The 16,549-nt window shown below is 48.2% G+C and overlaps 2 protein-coding genes across 3 annotated transcripts in view; both read right to left on the reverse strand.

The window, feature by feature from the left end:
- LOC116887487 (class I histocompatibility antigen, Non-RT1.A alpha-1 chain-like) overlaps positions 1 to 8,120 on the reverse strand; it is a 26,239-nt gene extending 18,119 nt beyond the window's left edge. Inside the window, exons 1-6 of one of the 2 annotated variants that reach the window (XM_032889111.1) lie at positions 8,038 to 8,120; positions 3,687 to 3,983; positions 2,103 to 2,375; positions 1,520 to 1,795; positions 1,278 to 1,416; positions 424 to 845 (exon numbers count right to left, since the gene is read on the reverse strand). In XM_032889111.1, coding sequence (XP_032745002.1) covers positions 1,310 to 1,416; positions 1,520 to 1,795; positions 2,103 to 2,375; positions 3,687 to 3,983; positions 8,038 to 8,089 — 1,005 coding nt within the window. In that variant the 5' untranslated portion in view covers positions 8,090 to 8,120 and the 3' untranslated portion in view covers positions 424 to 845; positions 1,278 to 1,309. Of the gene's footprint in view, positions 1 to 423; positions 846 to 1,277; positions 1,417 to 1,519; positions 1,796 to 2,102; positions 2,376 to 3,686; positions 3,984 to 8,037 lie in introns of those variants that run through there. The other variant, XM_032889112.1, reaches the window with a different exon arrangement.
- A 5,906-nt stretch (positions 8,121 to 14,026) lies between these two features.
- The window catches only part of LOC116887485 (H-2 class I histocompatibility antigen, D-37 alpha chain-like), a 36,531-nt gene continuing 34,008 nt past the window's right edge, over positions 14,027 to 16,549 (reverse strand). The window contains exon 8 of the mRNA XM_032889107.1: positions 14,027 to 14,168. The gene's annotated coding sequence lies outside the window, so the exon portion shown is untranslated. The remainder of the gene's footprint in view (positions 14,169 to 16,549) is intronic.

Genomic DNA, 16,549 nt, shown 5'->3' on the forward strand with positions numbered 1-16,549 from the left:
TGGGACATGTTAATTTATTCACTTAAAGTCATCATTCAGTGAGGTGGTTTGAATAGGAATGGCCCCCTCGGCCCATACATTTGGATGCTTTGTTCACAGTAGGTGGACTTTGGGAAGGTTAGGGGTGTGGCCTTGTTGGAGGAGGTGTGTCCCTAGGGGTGGCTTTTCAGGTTTGAAAGTCCTTGCCAGGGACAGTCGTCCTTCTGACTGTCCTGTCTGTCTGTGAGTCTCTGCTGCTTGTGGATCATGATTTAAAGCTCTCAGGTACTTTTCTAGCACCATGCCTGTCTGCCTGCCTGCATGCTTCCTCTCAGGATGGTAATGAGCTAACCCTCGGAAACTAAAAGCAAGCACCCAGTTGTAGTGGTAAATAATTAAAAAGGATGTAAAGTAACAAAATAATAAAAACTGAAACAAAAAAGATAAGAATTCAAAGATGTTTATTGAGGCGTGAGAGAAGGCTCAGTGGGTAAATGGCGTCTTTCCAAACTCTTTGATCCCCAGAGATCAAAGGTGAGAACTGACTCCCAAAAGCTGTCCACAAGCCTAAGAGCCTCTGTGACTTGGGGTCACAGCTCTTTTCTTCATCTAATGTGGGGGGCTTGGGGCTTTTGCCATTACATAACTGATGGCCACAAATCTATGAGGGTACGGCTAGTGATGGGCCTAGTGCCCAGGCACAGGCAAAGCTCCTACCATCCCTTCAGTGTCTCTGGGGCTTTTTGTCTTAGCCCAACTGGGGACCAGGCTACCTTTCCCGGTCCCACGTAGCCCCCTGTCCCTGGGTCCTCATCCTGAGAGCCTCTCCTCTTCAGGAACTGATGGATCCAGTCCTTTCTTCTGGCCTGTAGGGAGGGAACAGCCTGTATGAAGTTAACTGTGAGGATGCAAGGTGCACTCGGGAGCATGCCTAGTTTCCACTTAATCTCTTATAAGAATTTCAGGCATTTGGGGAGGAGAGCCTGAGACATTTTATCCCCTGAGAAGCAGACTCACTTCCCAGATGCTTTGGGACTATTTGGGCATCACAGGTGCTCCTAGAACCTGCATAGAGACATGGGGCTTCCATGCTCTGGGAGAAATGCCGGAGGCTGGAAGCAGCCATACCAGCCTTGGTGTGCAGGTGCTAGGGACAGGGACGGTGTGACAGTCTCTCCCACCTTGCACTTGCAGCTTTCAGACCCTTCAGGCTTTGCTACACCACAGAAAGTCACCCCGGCCCAACTTGAATTTAACCCTCCTTTCAACACAGGGCACCCAGACGTCCTCTTTCCTACCTGGATTCTGTAGCAGGTAAGTCCAAGAAACACTAGCACCAGGCCCAGAAAACCATGAGGACACACAGGGTGGTTGCTTGAAGTCCCCATCTGCCCCTAGCACATACTTCTGTCTTGGACGTGGTGAGCTGAAGAGGCTCTGGAAAGGGAAAAGAAAGATGGAGGACCCTGGCTTTGCTCAGGGTCTCTAAAAGGGCTTCTGCTTCCCTTGGCAATAGGCTCTGTGCTTATTCTCTCCATACCCCATGTCAGGCTGATGGGCTCAGGCAGTCCCTCATGCTCCACACGACATGAGTATCTCTGCTCCTCTCCAGAAGGCACCACCACAGATGCCCACTTCTGGAAGGTTCCATCCCCTGCAGGCCTGGTCTCCACAAGCTCCATATCCTGGGTCAGATCCTCCCCATTCAACTGCCAGGTCAGGGTGATGTCAGCAGGGTAGAAGCCCAGGGCCCAGCACCTCAGGGTGACATCACCTTCAGGTCTGGGGTGGCGTGTCACTGTTGTCTGTGGAGGGTCTGCAGCAGACAGACAGACAGACGCTGGTGTCTCCAGTGGAAAAGGCAGAAGTAGGAGACACCCCTGAGGACCCTTGGGACACATTAAGAGAGTAGAGATCTCTGAGGTGGTAGATGACCACAGTCTAGGAGGACTGGAAAGAGTTCACATCTGCTTGTGGGACGCTCTCCCCAGCACATTGGACCCACCCAGGTAGTCTATGTTCCTGTGCCCGAGTGGCTATAGGAGCTCACCACCAGCTCCTGAGTGAGCTCTCACCCTGCTGGCCACAGGGAGGAGGGCTGGGCTTGGAAGGGGTGTCATTACCAGTTCGGGTAAAGTTCTCTCCTCCCATGGTTAAGTATCTCTTTAGCCACAGGACACACTCCTTCTCCAAGTAGGTCTTCTGTCTCTCCAGCCAGTACTCATTGTTTTGCCACTTGTGCTTGGTGTAGCCAGCAATGAAGGTGGCTGCTGTGTATTGCATAGAGTCCAAGTCCAAGGTCAGGTAATCTCTGCCATCATAGCCATACTGCCAGTGCCCTGTGGTCCTGTTGTCCTGCATCTCACAGCCGTACGTGAACTGGAGGGTGTGAGGGCCTAGAAGCCCCCAGGACAGACAAGCATGTCAGTGCCCACAGATGTATTTCCCAGGTCTCTCCATCATGGTCCCTGCCGCCCAGGCACTGCTCCCCAGATTCCCTGGGTTCTCCTTAGGATTGATGTTCTCACTCTACATAACCTGGTCTGGCTTTCCCCTCTGTCAGGGACAAGGCCCAAGATGCTCCAAGTCACAGTAAAAGAGCTGTGCATAGGGAGCTAGAACTCGGGCTTTGCTGTGTCCTTAGGCACCTTATTCACCCTCTGTGGCTCTGTTCACCTTGTGCACAAGCCTAGAACATGACCAGAGGACTTCAGGGCAGGCAGTCCCCAAGTCCAGCAGTAACCTCCCAGGAGCAGAGCGTGGCACCGAGCAGGATGGTAAAGGGCACACTGGGCTCACATCCCCCCTCTGCCCCATGGATTTCAGGTCCAAGCCCTTATTAGTACAGCGGACGGGACTGCATGTGTGTCCTCCTCCACACCGTGAGTTTCTGGAGGTGTGACCACTCACGTGACCAGTCTTGTGGAATCTCTGATCACTTTAGGATCAGCAACCTCATCCATGAGGTCTGGATTGTTCCACACTGGCCTAAAGGCTCTTCACAGAATTGATTCAGCAGTGCTGAGCAGTGGGAAGTGCTTGCTAAAACCTTTAGTCCAAAATCTGTTTTCTGAGCTCATTCTGCCGAATCCTACCTTACACTTGGCTGTGCCATGACTCCTGATTTTATGAAAAGTCAGTGAGTGTCTCTGTCTGTCTGTCTGTCTGTCTGTCTGTCTGTCTGTCTGTCTCTTTCTCTCTCTGACAAGATACTTCAGCTCAGACTGGCCTGGAATTCACTATGAGTAGCCCAAACAGGCTTTGAACTTCAGACAACCATCCTGCCTTAGCCTTCCCAGTGTTGGATGATTTACAAGTGCGAATCACCATGCCTATCTTCTGTATTCCTCATAGTTGATAGATGCATATCGGACCCATCCCCCAGTTTTAGATAAAGTTTCATCTCAGTTTTGAAACTCAATGGCACTGGGTGTCTCTGTTTGCTTCAGTCAGTTTTGGCTTCAAAGAGGCACTGGCCTCAGGGTCACAAGGGTCTTCAGACATCTGAGTGCCTTCCCATAGAAGTTGGAAGCACTTTGAAGACAATGGTTACTTAATGTTTGCTGGTTCCTGCCTCCCAGAAGACGCACACTATGGGTTACATCTGTGAATGTCAAACAGACCCTGAGCTCTGGGACGGTCTGTCAGGGCACTGAGGGATTAGGTGAGGCAGGTAAGTCTTCCTGCTGCCATTTCCAGACACATACCTGCTTGCTGGTGGAAGCCATCTGCTCTCTGACTCCTGTCACCAGAGCTGTTGTAGTATTGCTGAATGTTTCTCAGGCTCAACTGGAAAATCTTCATCCGATTGGTGAAAACCTGGGTCTCATCATCAAAGTAATATGGATTTTCCCTCAGCCAGTCAGCACAAGGCTCTGCCTCCATCTTCCTACTGTCATAGTGGATGAAGGGTTGGTTATCTACAAAGCCACTGGCAAAAAATGCAGGAAGTCCTGGGCCTGGCTCTGTCACGGCTGAGTAAGAATAGTGCAGAGAGTGTGATCCTGAGGTAAGAAAAGGATTTAGTGTGAGGTACCAAGTGGGCGCGCACACAGACAGACAGACAGACAGACAGACAGACAGACACACACACACACACACACACACACACACACACACACACACAACACACACACGTAAATGAAAACAATAACAACTCACCAGGTAGGAGAGTCAGTCAACACTGTGAGCTAGGATAATTCAGAGAATCAACAAATGAGCGTTAGGGGCTGGGGCCATGGCTCAAGAGGTTAAGAGCATTGATCACTCTCATAGAGGACCTGGGTTCAATTCTCAGCATCTGCATGGCCTCTCCCAACCGTCTGTCCCTCCAGCTCCAGGGGATCTCATGTATTCTGACCCCCAAAGGGAACTGTCTGTGTGTGGTGCACATATGAAGCTACAGCACCTCAGTCTCTCCATAGCAGAATTTTGATTTTGTTTTTAGTTAATTAAGGAAGTTAGGATACAAAGTGATGGGTTTCATCTTCTCTCCTTTGTGCATTTGTGCATTGTGCCTGGGTATAGGGTTATTTTGTATCCTAAGTGCTGGGGGCTGAACTCGGGACTCCTCATCCCAGACAGCTGCTCTCCGGAGCACTGACTGTCATCCCAGCATTGTTTCCTTTCTGTGAAGATTATTTTAGGGCCTGAAGAGCTGGCACCTGCTGCTCTTACAGAGGATTCAAGTTTAGTTCCCACACCCACATGGCTGTTAACAACCACCTGTAACTGTAGTCTCAGGGGATCTGGTGTCCTCCTCTGACTTGGGCAGGTATTTAACCTATGTGATGCAGACCCCACCCCCAACAACCTCTCCAGGCTCCAGGAGAGGGTTTCTGATGTCCTGGAGGTGGAGTTACCAGTGGTTTTACTGGGAACTGAATTACCACCCTTTGCAAAAGCAGTATGTATTATTTACTGGTGAACCATCTCAAAGCTTCCTCTACCATTAGACTCTATTACCTTTTGAACCACCTCAGCAGCCTCTGCCGTTAGACTTTGTTACCATTTGAACCACCTCTGCAGCCTCTGCCATTAGACTTTGTTACCATGTGCTCTTCCCCTCACTGTTGTGTTCCACACTCCTTCCCCTTCTCCAGCTGCTTCTGTTTCTTTTCAATTAAACCCAGCTCTGCTGCTTCTGTTTTATCACATGTTCTGTATCACCTGCCTCCTTTAAGATCTTTTCCATGTTTCTTTTTTTTTTTTAAAGGTTTATTTATTTATTATATACATTGTAGCTATCTTCAAACACACCAGAAGAGGGCATCAGATCTCATTACAGATGGTTGTGAGCCACCATGTGGTTGCTGGGATTTGAACTCAGGACCTTTGGAAGAACAGTCGGTGCTCTTAACCACCGAGCCATCTCTCCAGCCCCTTTTCCATGTTTCTATTGTGTTTTACAGTCCTGTATATTTAAAAGCACATACACACATGGGTGTGTAATTTTTTTTTAAATGTTTATTTTTGAGACAGGGTGTCATATAGCTGAGGCCGGCCTTGAACTTCTGATCTTACTGCCTCCTCCTCCCAAAAGCTGGGATTACAGGTGTGGACCATCTTAGCCACGACACACAAAAAAATAATAATTTTAAACCAGAGTTCTAGAGAGAAGAAAATATGATATTTGTCTTTATGAGTCTTGCTTAGTAGTATATTGATTTCAGTTGTATCCATCTCTCACAGTATCATAATTTAATTTTGCCTTAAAATGTCATGGAATTTCATTTTATAGCCAAGTAAGATTTCATTGTATTGTATGAAATTCTAGTGTGTATTTGAACTTCGTTCTTTTTTTTTTTTTTTTTTTTTTTTTTTTTTTGAGGCAGGATTTCTCTGTGTAGCCTTAGCTGTCCTAAAACTCACTGTAGAACAGGCTGGCCTGGACTCACAGAGGTCGGACTGCCTTCCCAGTCCTAGGATTAGTGTCATAGGGCACCACCTCCTGGCTTTGTCTTTCCTCATCTAGTTGTCTGTGGATGCACAGCCAGGCAAGATTCCCAGGTTTTGTGGGTGTTCCCTGTTTGGAAGGATGAGAAGCCAGCCCACATCCTGAAATACATACAGTAGTTATTTTCTGGGGTCAGGGTGGTGTCCAGGGTTGCCTAGAACTCAGCAATCCTCATACTCATCCTCCAAATGATTACAGGACACAGGCATGAGATACCATACCCAGCTCCATTTCACCTGCCTCAATGTAGAAGAAAGCTGAGGGGGAGCCCAGGCTTCTCCCCTCTAACATTCTATAACCCAAAGCCTTAGAAGTCTCCTAGAGGCTCCTAAGATGAGCTTGTAGCTTGGGAGTCTCAGCCTGGGAGCCACAGCAAGAACCCCTTTTATCCCAACTTCTACAAAGTTTTCTGACTCTAAGTTTCTATGGTAATAGGTGGAAGTGGTAGGAGGGGGTCCACCCCCAATACCTGGACAGGCACTCTACCTACTGAGCTCATCTTCAGTTCTTTCCTTGTTTTTTTTGTTTTTTTGTTTTTTTAAAAGATTTATTTATTTATTATATATAAGTACACTGTAGCTGTCTTCAGACACACCAGAAGAGGGCATCTGATCTCATTACAGATGGTTGTGAGTCACTGTGTGGTTGCTGGAAATTGAACTCATGACCTCTGGAAGAGCAGTTGGGTGCTCTTAACCGCTGAGCCATCTCTCCAGCCCTTTTTTTTTTTTTTTTTTTTTTTGGTTTTTTTTTTCCAAGCTGAGGACTGAACCCAGGGCCTTGCGCTTCCTAGGCAAGCGCTCTACCACTGAGCTAAATCCCCTTCCCCCCCTTTTTTTTTTTTTTTTTTTTTGGTTAAGACTTATTTACTTATTTAATGTATATGGGTACACTGTCTGTGTCTTCAGACACACCAGAAGAGGGCATCATCAGTTCTCATTACAGATGGCTGTGAGCCACCTTGTGGTTGCTGGGAATTGAACTCAGGACATCTGGAAGAACAGTCAGTGCTGTTAACTGCTGAGCCACCTCTCCAACCCTCTCCTTGTTTTTTGAAAAGACACCCTTTCCTTCTCAGAACTTGTGACCTTTACATCTCCACCCACCTGTCACCTGAATCCTGTCACCTTAACCCTGTCACCTGTATCCTGTCACCTGTATCCTGTCACCTGTATCCTGTCACCTGAATCCTGTCACCTGTATCCTGTCACCTTAATGCTTCCTATGCTTCCCTGACCGTCTGCCTAGGAAAGTCTCCTTTCTTCTGCTGTGCACCTTCACAAGGGGCTCCCAAGTCTGTAAACACATCTGCTATCTGATAAGGCACCCAGCACAAGAAAGGAGTTAGAGACAGAAAACCCCAGGACCAAGGACCTGTCTCATGCAGTTGGGCAGACTGCCCCATGCCCAGCAGGGTTCACTGTAGAACCGCAGGGTACACAGGCTGAGCTTGCAGTCAAGTGTGAAGGCAACGTTATGTTTCAGGTTCTTCCTCCTTGAGGACCTTAGTCTGTCCCCCTCTTCAACTGCTGCCACCCATAATGTGGAAGGAGACGTGATCCAAACACGTTGTCCTCTGACCTCCACATCTGGGCTGTAGTGTGGGTTGCAGGCTACACACATGAGCACACAAACATGCATATTAATAAATTTACACTACAGTGTGCACAGTGTGTGCTTCATAAGCGAGCATACAGCTCACAGAAGCAGGGAGGTTGCTGGGGAGACAGCTCAGCTGTTCAGAGCACTCACTGCTCTTCCAGAACTTGGTGGTGTAGCTCTGAGCACCACCTGGAGGGGCCCTGTAACTCTAGCTCCAGAGTGGGGCGTGTGATGCCCCCTTCTGACCTCTGGCATAAATACACACATACACACAAATACTCAAAACCACATTAGAATGTAAAAAACGGGCTGGCTTGGTGGTGCATGCCTTTAATTCCAACTCCCGTGAGGTCAAGGCCAGCCTGGTGTACATAGTGAGTTCGAAGACAATCAGAGCTACTAAGTGAGAGCCAGTCTTCTCAAGTTCCCGGCTGGAGCTTTTCCTCCCCTAAATCTACCCAGAGAGGATGTGGCATACAGCCCACCCCAACCCTACTCACGGGCTCCAGTGTCTCCGGGGTGGCTCAGGAACCAGAAGATCAGAGCCCACATAGTGTCAGGGCGTGGTGTCAGGACATCGTGTAAGTCTTCCCTGTCCTGAGGGAAACTAGAGAAATCGCAACTGCCTGCAAGAACCAATCACTGGGGGTGAAGTTTTTTGAAATAGATATGGGCGGGATGAAGGGGGTGTGTCTTTTTTCAGGACTGTGAGGGGTTTTTGCTAAATTTGGCAGCAGTTTCCGTTTGTTTACCTCAAGCAGTTAATGGCTCTCACTGCCCACCCGGGCCTTATATGGCTTTTTCACTCCTTCATGAACTTCCTCCCAGACTGGAGGGGCCAGGATGGTGGTGATGGTGGTGGTGGTAAGACCAGAAAAGGAGTCATCAGATCCCACCAGGTTGCTGGGATTTGAACTCAGGAACTCTGGAAGAGCAGTCAGTGCTCTCAACCTCAGAGCCATCTCTCCAGCCTTGGCTGGGCTTGTTTTCTATCTTTTCTACTTCATAGTGATTACTAGCTTGCATCTCTGTGGACCTGCTTTCTTTTCAGTGGATTTACCTAACGCATATGGGCCTCCCAGACAAGGTCCACTGTTCTACCTTAGTGTGCCGGTTGCTTTCTTTTTCCTTCTCACTAGGTATTTTCTTTCCTTTTATATTATATTTTATTATAATTATTTATTATATATTTATATATAATAGGTTTTATTTTATATTCTCTCTTAGAAATTATAAAATATTTTAAGTGTGTGTGTGTGTGTGTGTGTGTGTGTGTGTGTTAGGGTTTCCATTTTTGTGAAGAGACACCATGACCAAGACAAGTGTTATAAAGGGCAGCATTTAACTGGGCTGGCTCACAGGTTCCTAGGTTCAGTCCATTATCTTCAAGGCAGGAAGCATGGCAGCACGCAGGCAGGTGTGGCGCTGGAGATAGAGATGAGAGTTCTACATCTTGTTCTGAAGGGAACCCTAGGACTGTCTTCCAGGCAGCCAGGGGAAGGGTCTCAAAGCCCACGCCCACAGTGACACACTTCCTCCAGTAAGGCTACACTTACTCTCACGAGGCCACACCCCCTAAGATTGTTGCCTTGAGTTCTGGGCCAGCCTGGGCCACATAGTGAATTCCAGAGCAAGGTAGGGTAAAGATAAGACCTTGTCTCATAAAAAGGGCGGTGGAATTGGAGAGATGGTGCAGCAGTTGGGGGGCATGTGCTGCTCTTGCACAGGACTGGAGTTTGGTTCCCAGGCATTCATAGCCACCTGTAACTCCTGTTGCTAATGTACCCACCCGAACTCCTCAGTCCCCTCCAGGCCCAGACACCTTCGTAGGCACATGTGCAAACACATGCTTAAAATAAAGAAAGAAGGGTTCCTGTGAGCTTCTTCCTGTCCAGAACAGGGCTAAGGGGACGGGGCTCTGTCCCCTGATCACCTCTCTCACACCTTGGCCCCTGCACAGTGATCTGGGATCCTGTCTCAGGTCAAGAAACCCAGACCTGTTGTTGCCTCGAAGCTGGAGGACAAGTCTGCCTCTCCGACCTGGGAAGGAGAAAAAGAAGAGCAAGAAGCAATTGACCCATTGCTGAAGTACAAACTGAAACGGACAGACGTAATGAACAGGCAGTGAGGACATTGCAAAAGTGGAACAAAAGGTAACAAAATCCACCAACCATGTTCTTCAGAAGAGGTCAGAATTGATCGCCAGGATCCAACATTTTGGGGTAACAACCTTCAAAGTCCACAGAAATCAGATGGCTCCATGGTTAAACTTTTGGCGTGCAAGCATGAGACCTGGTGCTGGGGTTCTTTATCCCACCCTTCTCCATCCCTCTTCTTTGTGCCCCCCCCTCTACCCCCAAGCACTAGATAGGAGAGGAGAGGAAAGAGATCCCTTAATAAAGTCGGGTCAGAAAGGGGCAACAGTATCATTGGACTACTTCCTGCTGACTAGGGGCATTGAGCTCCCTGGGGTGAGTTTGATCTTTGCAGTCAGAATATCTAATTTTTTTCTTCATGTTTCTTCTTGTGAACGAGACTAACAGCAATCTACAGCCCAGCCTGCCCCTCTGAAAAGTCCCCAGGATTCCATGCATGGCACAGTTGCAGAAACTGTCTGCCGTTGGCAAAGTCATGGCCCTGTTAAGGCAGGAGGCAAATAACGGTCAGGTGACTTGAAGCAGCCCCATGTCCCCACAGCTGGGATTAAAAACAAAACCATATTCTTATAGTTCAGTGTTTTTAAGGAAACCAAGATTCCAAAATCCTCACTCCATGAGCTCGTCAGCCTGCGTGTAACTCTAAACTCCAGGGTGGAGCTTGGACTCCCCAGAGCAAGCTGGCCAGCCATATCGGTGGGCTGTGGGTTTGACTGAAGGCGTTGTCTGAAGAGCCAGCCATCGTTGTTCTTATGTGACTTGGGTTAGGTTTTGGTCTCTTACCCTGCTGCAGAGAGACAGCCACTGGTTAGGGTTTAATTTTTTTTGTTACGATTTTATTGCTGTTGTGTTGGTCATGGGGTTATGTTGCATGTGTGCTGTAGCGTGTACAGAGAGGTCAGAGGACCCTTCTACCTTTAGAACATGGTGGAGTTCCAGGCAAAGAAGAGTTTGAAGAGGCCTCTTGGCTGTGGGCCCTTCTTGCCTTCCTTGGCAGCGAGGAGACAGGTAGGGGCTGTCCCAGCGTCTGTCCAATCCCACCAGTCTCTCCAGTGCCAGGGCAGTCATTTTTGCAGCCTTCATCTTGGCAGGAGGAGGTGGACTCAGGTCACTGACTTCAGAGCACACACTTTACCCACAGAGCAAGCTCCCAGTTATGTGGGAAACACCAGTTCAGGCCATTACGTCCCTAGACCCACATGCTCTGAGGATCTCAACTTCTCAACTCTGCCACATGAAATTTTGCATTTGGGTACGGCTGGGTCTAACTGGTATTCCAAAAGAGTACTGAAGCATGTGAACAGGAGCTAAGGGGTTGGCGACCATATTAAACCCTTTAAACCTGTGATTGGTGGCGTTTCCTAGTCCTTTAAAGGGGCTGAGGATGGGGGTGTGGGTGAGGGAGAGATGTCTAAGACTTGTACAGCAGGGGCCCTGAGATGGTTCTGTGGAGAAGAACTCTCACCACCAAGCCTGATGATCTCAACGTCACATTGATTCCCAGACCCACGTGGAAGGAGAGAAGCAGCTCCCTAAAACTGTCCTGTGATCTCTGCACACATTTATGCCATGCATGCACCTACACAGACCTACACACAAAACAAATGCTTCAAAAGCAAAAAACAAAACAAAACCAAAAAAAACCAATGCTGCTCCCCTCCCCCCACCACTGAATAAACCTTGAGCTGGCAAAATGACTGATTGGAAAAGGGAATTACTACCAAGGCTATCGGTCTGATTGGATATGGGCAGTTTTCTGTTGGTCTTGGGGAAAAAGAAACCTAAGGCCAGGAACTGGAAAGTGAAAGTGGAGGAGGCCGTGGGCGGGGCTTGTCCCCAGCCAGCGCTCTTCCGGGACAGTGCCTGGCCTCAGTACCTTGTTTACTGGCCCTGAGCATGTGCATTCTGAAAGACTGAAGCTGTGGATGAAGGCTGGCTGCAAGGTCCCAGAGGCAGTAATTGGGGCTCATCACACCACTCCCTTGAACCTTTGCATAAAACTGTAGTGAGCGTGGGGGGCACAACCCAGCACCTGCTGGATAAAGGGTTACTTTGACTCATTCCTTTTTCTCTTGTGCAGTCTGTCGTCAGCCCTCCCAGGGAGCACCTAAACCCATGCTCTCTCCCTGTCCCCTCTTTCTTCTTTGCAACGTGTGTGCCAAAGATTAATTCTCCTGATGTTGATTTTGGAGCAGGGACAGGACAGACAAAGGTTCCACACAAGGCTGCTGGGGAGAGGAGAGCAGTAGGAGGAAGACAGGATACTCATTGAGTAACAAAGGAATCCTTGTTTCTTTTACCCAGGCCCCACCTTGCACTTCAACTTTCCAGCCAGGTTTCTACAGAAATCCCCACTCCCCTTTGTTTGCCATTTGTCCGCTGCTTAGCATTGACTACCTGGAACTGCCAGGCTCCCCAAACCTTTATATATAATCGTTTCCCAAGTGAGTTCCCAAAGCCAAGGCTGCCTCTGGCCATAAGAGGTCAGTGTGAGGGGCTGGAGCAGTGACTCAGTGGTTAAGAGCACTGGCTGCTTTTCCAGGGGACTGGGGTTCAAATCCCAGCACCAGCATGGAGATGGAGGCTCACAACCACCTCTGTCTCCAGCTCCAGGGGTGATAACGACCTCTTCTGGTCTCTGAGGGCACCAGGCATGTAAGGGATGCACAGACATGCATGTAAACAAAGCATGCATTTAATACATTTAAAGAAGGTTTTAAGAGATGGGTGTGATAGAACACCTGACCATCACCATCATGGGACAGGAGCTGCCCTGGTGACTGAGCCGAGACCCCAGCCTGTGGCCAACAATGGCATAGGCTACATATAAAATTGAGGGGGCTGTTGGCATTTCCTGTTGGGAACAAGGGAGCTAACTTTATAGATAGCTGCCCTCTTAGAGTCTTTAGCCACCACCTCCTCCCTGCTCGCTGCCATTGGCTGATAACTAAGGTCGTTAGTGCATCTTAAAGGAAACCTAAACCAGGGCAGGGGCACTTGTGAGGCCCGGCCACCCGAGGTTATACCCAGTGATCCATACCCTGCCTTGAGTTGTACCCATTACTCCTGGGTGAGCCTTTCTGTCATTGTCTGAGGGGTTGGTACTGTCCAAACTCATTAGAATGTGGTCTGCTGTGTGAGATGAGAATGCCCTGCCAGAGTTTGGTCTCTGTTGTTTTATAAAGTGTCCAGACAGAGAGCACCTGAGGGAGGGAGGGAGGACTTTATTCAGTTTATAATTCCAGGTTACAGTTATCAGGGAGCCAAGGAAGCAGGGATTTAGAACAGCCAGTCATGCCACAGTCAGAGGCACAGCCAGCCATGCCACAGTCAGACGCCAGCCATGCCACTGTAAGATAGATCCATAGCCAGCCATGCCATTGCAGATGGTTGTGAGCCACCATGTGCTTTCCTGGGACTTGAACTCAGGACCTCTGGGAAAGCAGTCAGTGCTCTTAACCGATGAGTCAACTCTTCAGGTCTAGACTTGTTTTTTTGAAGTGGGGTTTCTCTGTGTAGCCTTGGCCATCTTGGAACTTGCCTTATAGGCCAGGCTGGCCTGGCCTTGCAAAACTCAGAGATCCATCCACCCCAGTCCTTTTAATGACCTGGACTCTCCTGGATGTGATAGGGATTAAGGTGTGCCCACCACCACCCATTTGAATAGAGTTTTAAATTAGCCCAAAAAACAACTTACCTGTCCTGAGCCATGTTCTCCAGTCACCATACATCCCTGTCCTTTTAATGACCTTTGCCATTGTGGATTCCAGGAAACCATACTAAAGCCTAACAGAGGTGTTTCAAATACAGATGGTTCATGTCTGGATGAGGGATAAACAACAGCAGAGCTCTGTTGACCATCTGCATGTCCTAGAGCCATAAAACAATCCTATAATTCATGCCATCCCTCCCCTGGCCACTTTAAAAAAATATGCGGTTTTTGGAAGATTTATTTATTATATCCAAAAGATGTCTTCCCAAGACAGACACAATATATAGACACATCAGAAGAGGGGCATCAGATCTCATTTATAGATGGTTGTGAGCCACCATGTGGTTGCTGGGATTTGAACCAGGACCTCTGTAAGAGCAGTCAGTGCTCTTAACCACTGAGCCTTCTCTCCAGCCCTTGTTTTGTTTTAAAACAATGACCATAAGAGGAATGGTGGGCTTCTAGCTTGTTCTGCCAACATTAACAAAAGCACATCACACCCCCAGCTCACAAACCTGTGTGCAATGTCACTACCACCACACAACGGTGCAGCGTTACACTGTTGGAAACCGCATTTCCACTCAGTGCAGGTAAAAGCAATAGGAAACACCCAGCCCAGAGTCAGATTATTTTCTGTTGTGAAGTCAGGTGTCCAGGTAGGTAAGAAGGCCTGGGATTGCCAGTTCTTCACATTGTCCTCAGGGGAAGCAGCTCCCTCAGATGTTTAGTCAGAATTTGTCGCTCAGCCCCACGAGGCAACTGTCTGAAGCAGTAGAACAAGAGTGCTGAAGTCATTGTAAAAACCAGCCAGCCCTGGCATATCAAGTCGTAGTTATTTTATAAGTTATGTTTATATGTGTGTTTGTGTGTGGGTCTATGAGTGCAGTGCCCGAGGAGGACCAAACAGCATCAGATTTCCTGGAATTGGAGTTGCAGGTGGCTGTGAGCTGCCCCCTGCGTGCTGGGAACCGACCTCAGGGTCTTTGCATGATCTAGGCTATGCTCTCTTAAGAGTTGAGCCACCTCTCCAGTCTGTTCAGTACTCTGTAAACATACAGCACTGTAGCTATAGAAATGGTAGGTATTAGATGGTCAATTATATGCTAAACCCACCATGGAATGTCTCTGTCTTGCAATGCTAAATCCACAGGGTCATCAGAAAGACGAATATGGTTTGCACTTCTGTGTGGATATCAGCCAGTAAATAAGTGGTTACCAAGCTACAGTCTTCAGGCCCAGAGAGGTTAGGCGTAGAGGAAGGGACACAGGGCTCTCCCTGAGAGGAAAAGTAGGATAGATTTTATGGTTGGACTGAGGCCGGGGGTGGGGTTGCACATGAGCAGGATAATCAGGTGTGGGGAGAAGGGGGAAGAGGTTGATGGACATAATATGGGGAGAGACAGCTAGAATTGAGGGGCACATGTGGGGCAGAAGGGAAGCCAAATGTAGTGGAAACTTCTTATAATTTGAAGTCTATAAATAGTGAGGGAGACATTGCCCTAACTGGCCATCTCTTGCCACCAAATGAAACTTCCAGTACCAGAAGTGGGTTATATCCAATCGAGTTATTGATCAGAAGGGTCCCATAGAAATCCCCAAACAATCCAGGCTGTTACCTCTTCAACAAAGCCCTGATTTTCTGAAGACAAAGCCATAAATGTGCCACATAATAAATATATAAATAAATAAATAAATCCATGACCTTCTCAACTTTGAGATGTTTGTCACTGTTAAATCATTTTGTGGGTCCCTTTTTTTTGATGGGAGGTATTGGGCCTCACAAATGAGGAAGGTTCAGCATTTGGACACACAGGCTTCTCCAGTGTCCCAAACTGGATGGGAGAGTTGGGTATGAGGAAGGCAGCATTTGACACACGCTCCGGTGTCCCAAACTGGATTGCTTGCAAGACCCGTGCAAAGCTGATCCAACAAGGGCCACAATAACTGCATGTGGCTCTGGTTACACTGCAGAATGCACTAGTGGGCATTAGCCAGGATGCACATGAGAGGCAGTGGAGACCTGGCTGGTTTGTATCTCCATGGTAACCAATTACACAGGCTCTAAGTGCTTACTGAAGCAGGTGCCATGGGGAACACTCAGGACCAGTTAGGGGAACCGGGGAACACATGGCTGGATCCTTACAAAGCAGCAGTGCCAGGTGAGAAGGCTAAAACCGTTAATGGTAGCAAGTTTCTGAAGGGTCTAAGATTAAGTGGCAACTCTTACAAATGGTGGAACACGGAAAGTGGAAATAATTCCCTGGGACTGTCTACATCAGAGCCTCAGGATCCGATTCAAGGTTGGGGGAAGTTAGGAGCAATTTTATCTTCTATAAAGGCTAAGTTATTCTCCATATTGAAGAATCTGCGAGTATATGGTTGGAATAGGGTAGCAGATAAATACTGCTAATCGTTTGTTTGGTCTGCATTAAGGACCCCAGGCCTGAGATTCCTGCTTGACACCACAGACTGATTAGACGCATCAGCGGGGCGGGACTAAGCTGTGGAATGCCTTTTGTTCCCGCCTCACTCACCTGATTGGTGGAGATTGACCAGGAGGCAGCTTTTAGGGAATGCACCGGTTGTTGCCTTCTTGGGTGTGCTCCCGAGAACTAGACTCTGCAGAAACCAGGAAATGGAAAGAGAATTCACAGAAAGTGGTTGAGGCCCAGATCTCACCCTCCAGCCTCAAAGAACTTCCTAGGACAGGATGAATTTGATTTATTAGCTTGTGTAGCTAATTGTCGCTGCGGAAGCCTTTTCAGCCAGGAGCACACTGCCCCCTGGTGGCCAGCCTGAGAAACTGTTGTCCGCCTGGCTCTGGATGAGTTCTCTGTTCCAAGTTCATGCATGTGTCCTGAACTGTTATTCTTCTATCTTAAAAGAAACACTATGTCTTCCTATCAGTCAAAAAAAATAATCAATCAATCAATCAACCAAGCTATCTACCTACCAACCACTCAATCAGTCTGTTAGTCTGTCTGTCTGTCTAGCCTGGAATTCACACAGTTCCTGTATCTGCCTCTCGAGTGCTGGGAATAGAGGTGTGTCCCACCAAAATCCATCAAGAAACATTAATTTTATAGACATAACACATTTTGAGTTGTAATCGGACCTGGTACTAGGGTGAGTGACCCCATTATC

Source organism: Rattus rattus, chromosome 18, assembly GCF_011064425.1.
Source record: "Rattus rattus isolate New Zealand chromosome 18, Rrattus_CSIRO_v1, whole genome shotgun sequence".
Taxonomy (NCBI): Eukaryota; Metazoa; Chordata; class Mammalia; order Rodentia; family Muridae; genus Rattus; species Rattus rattus.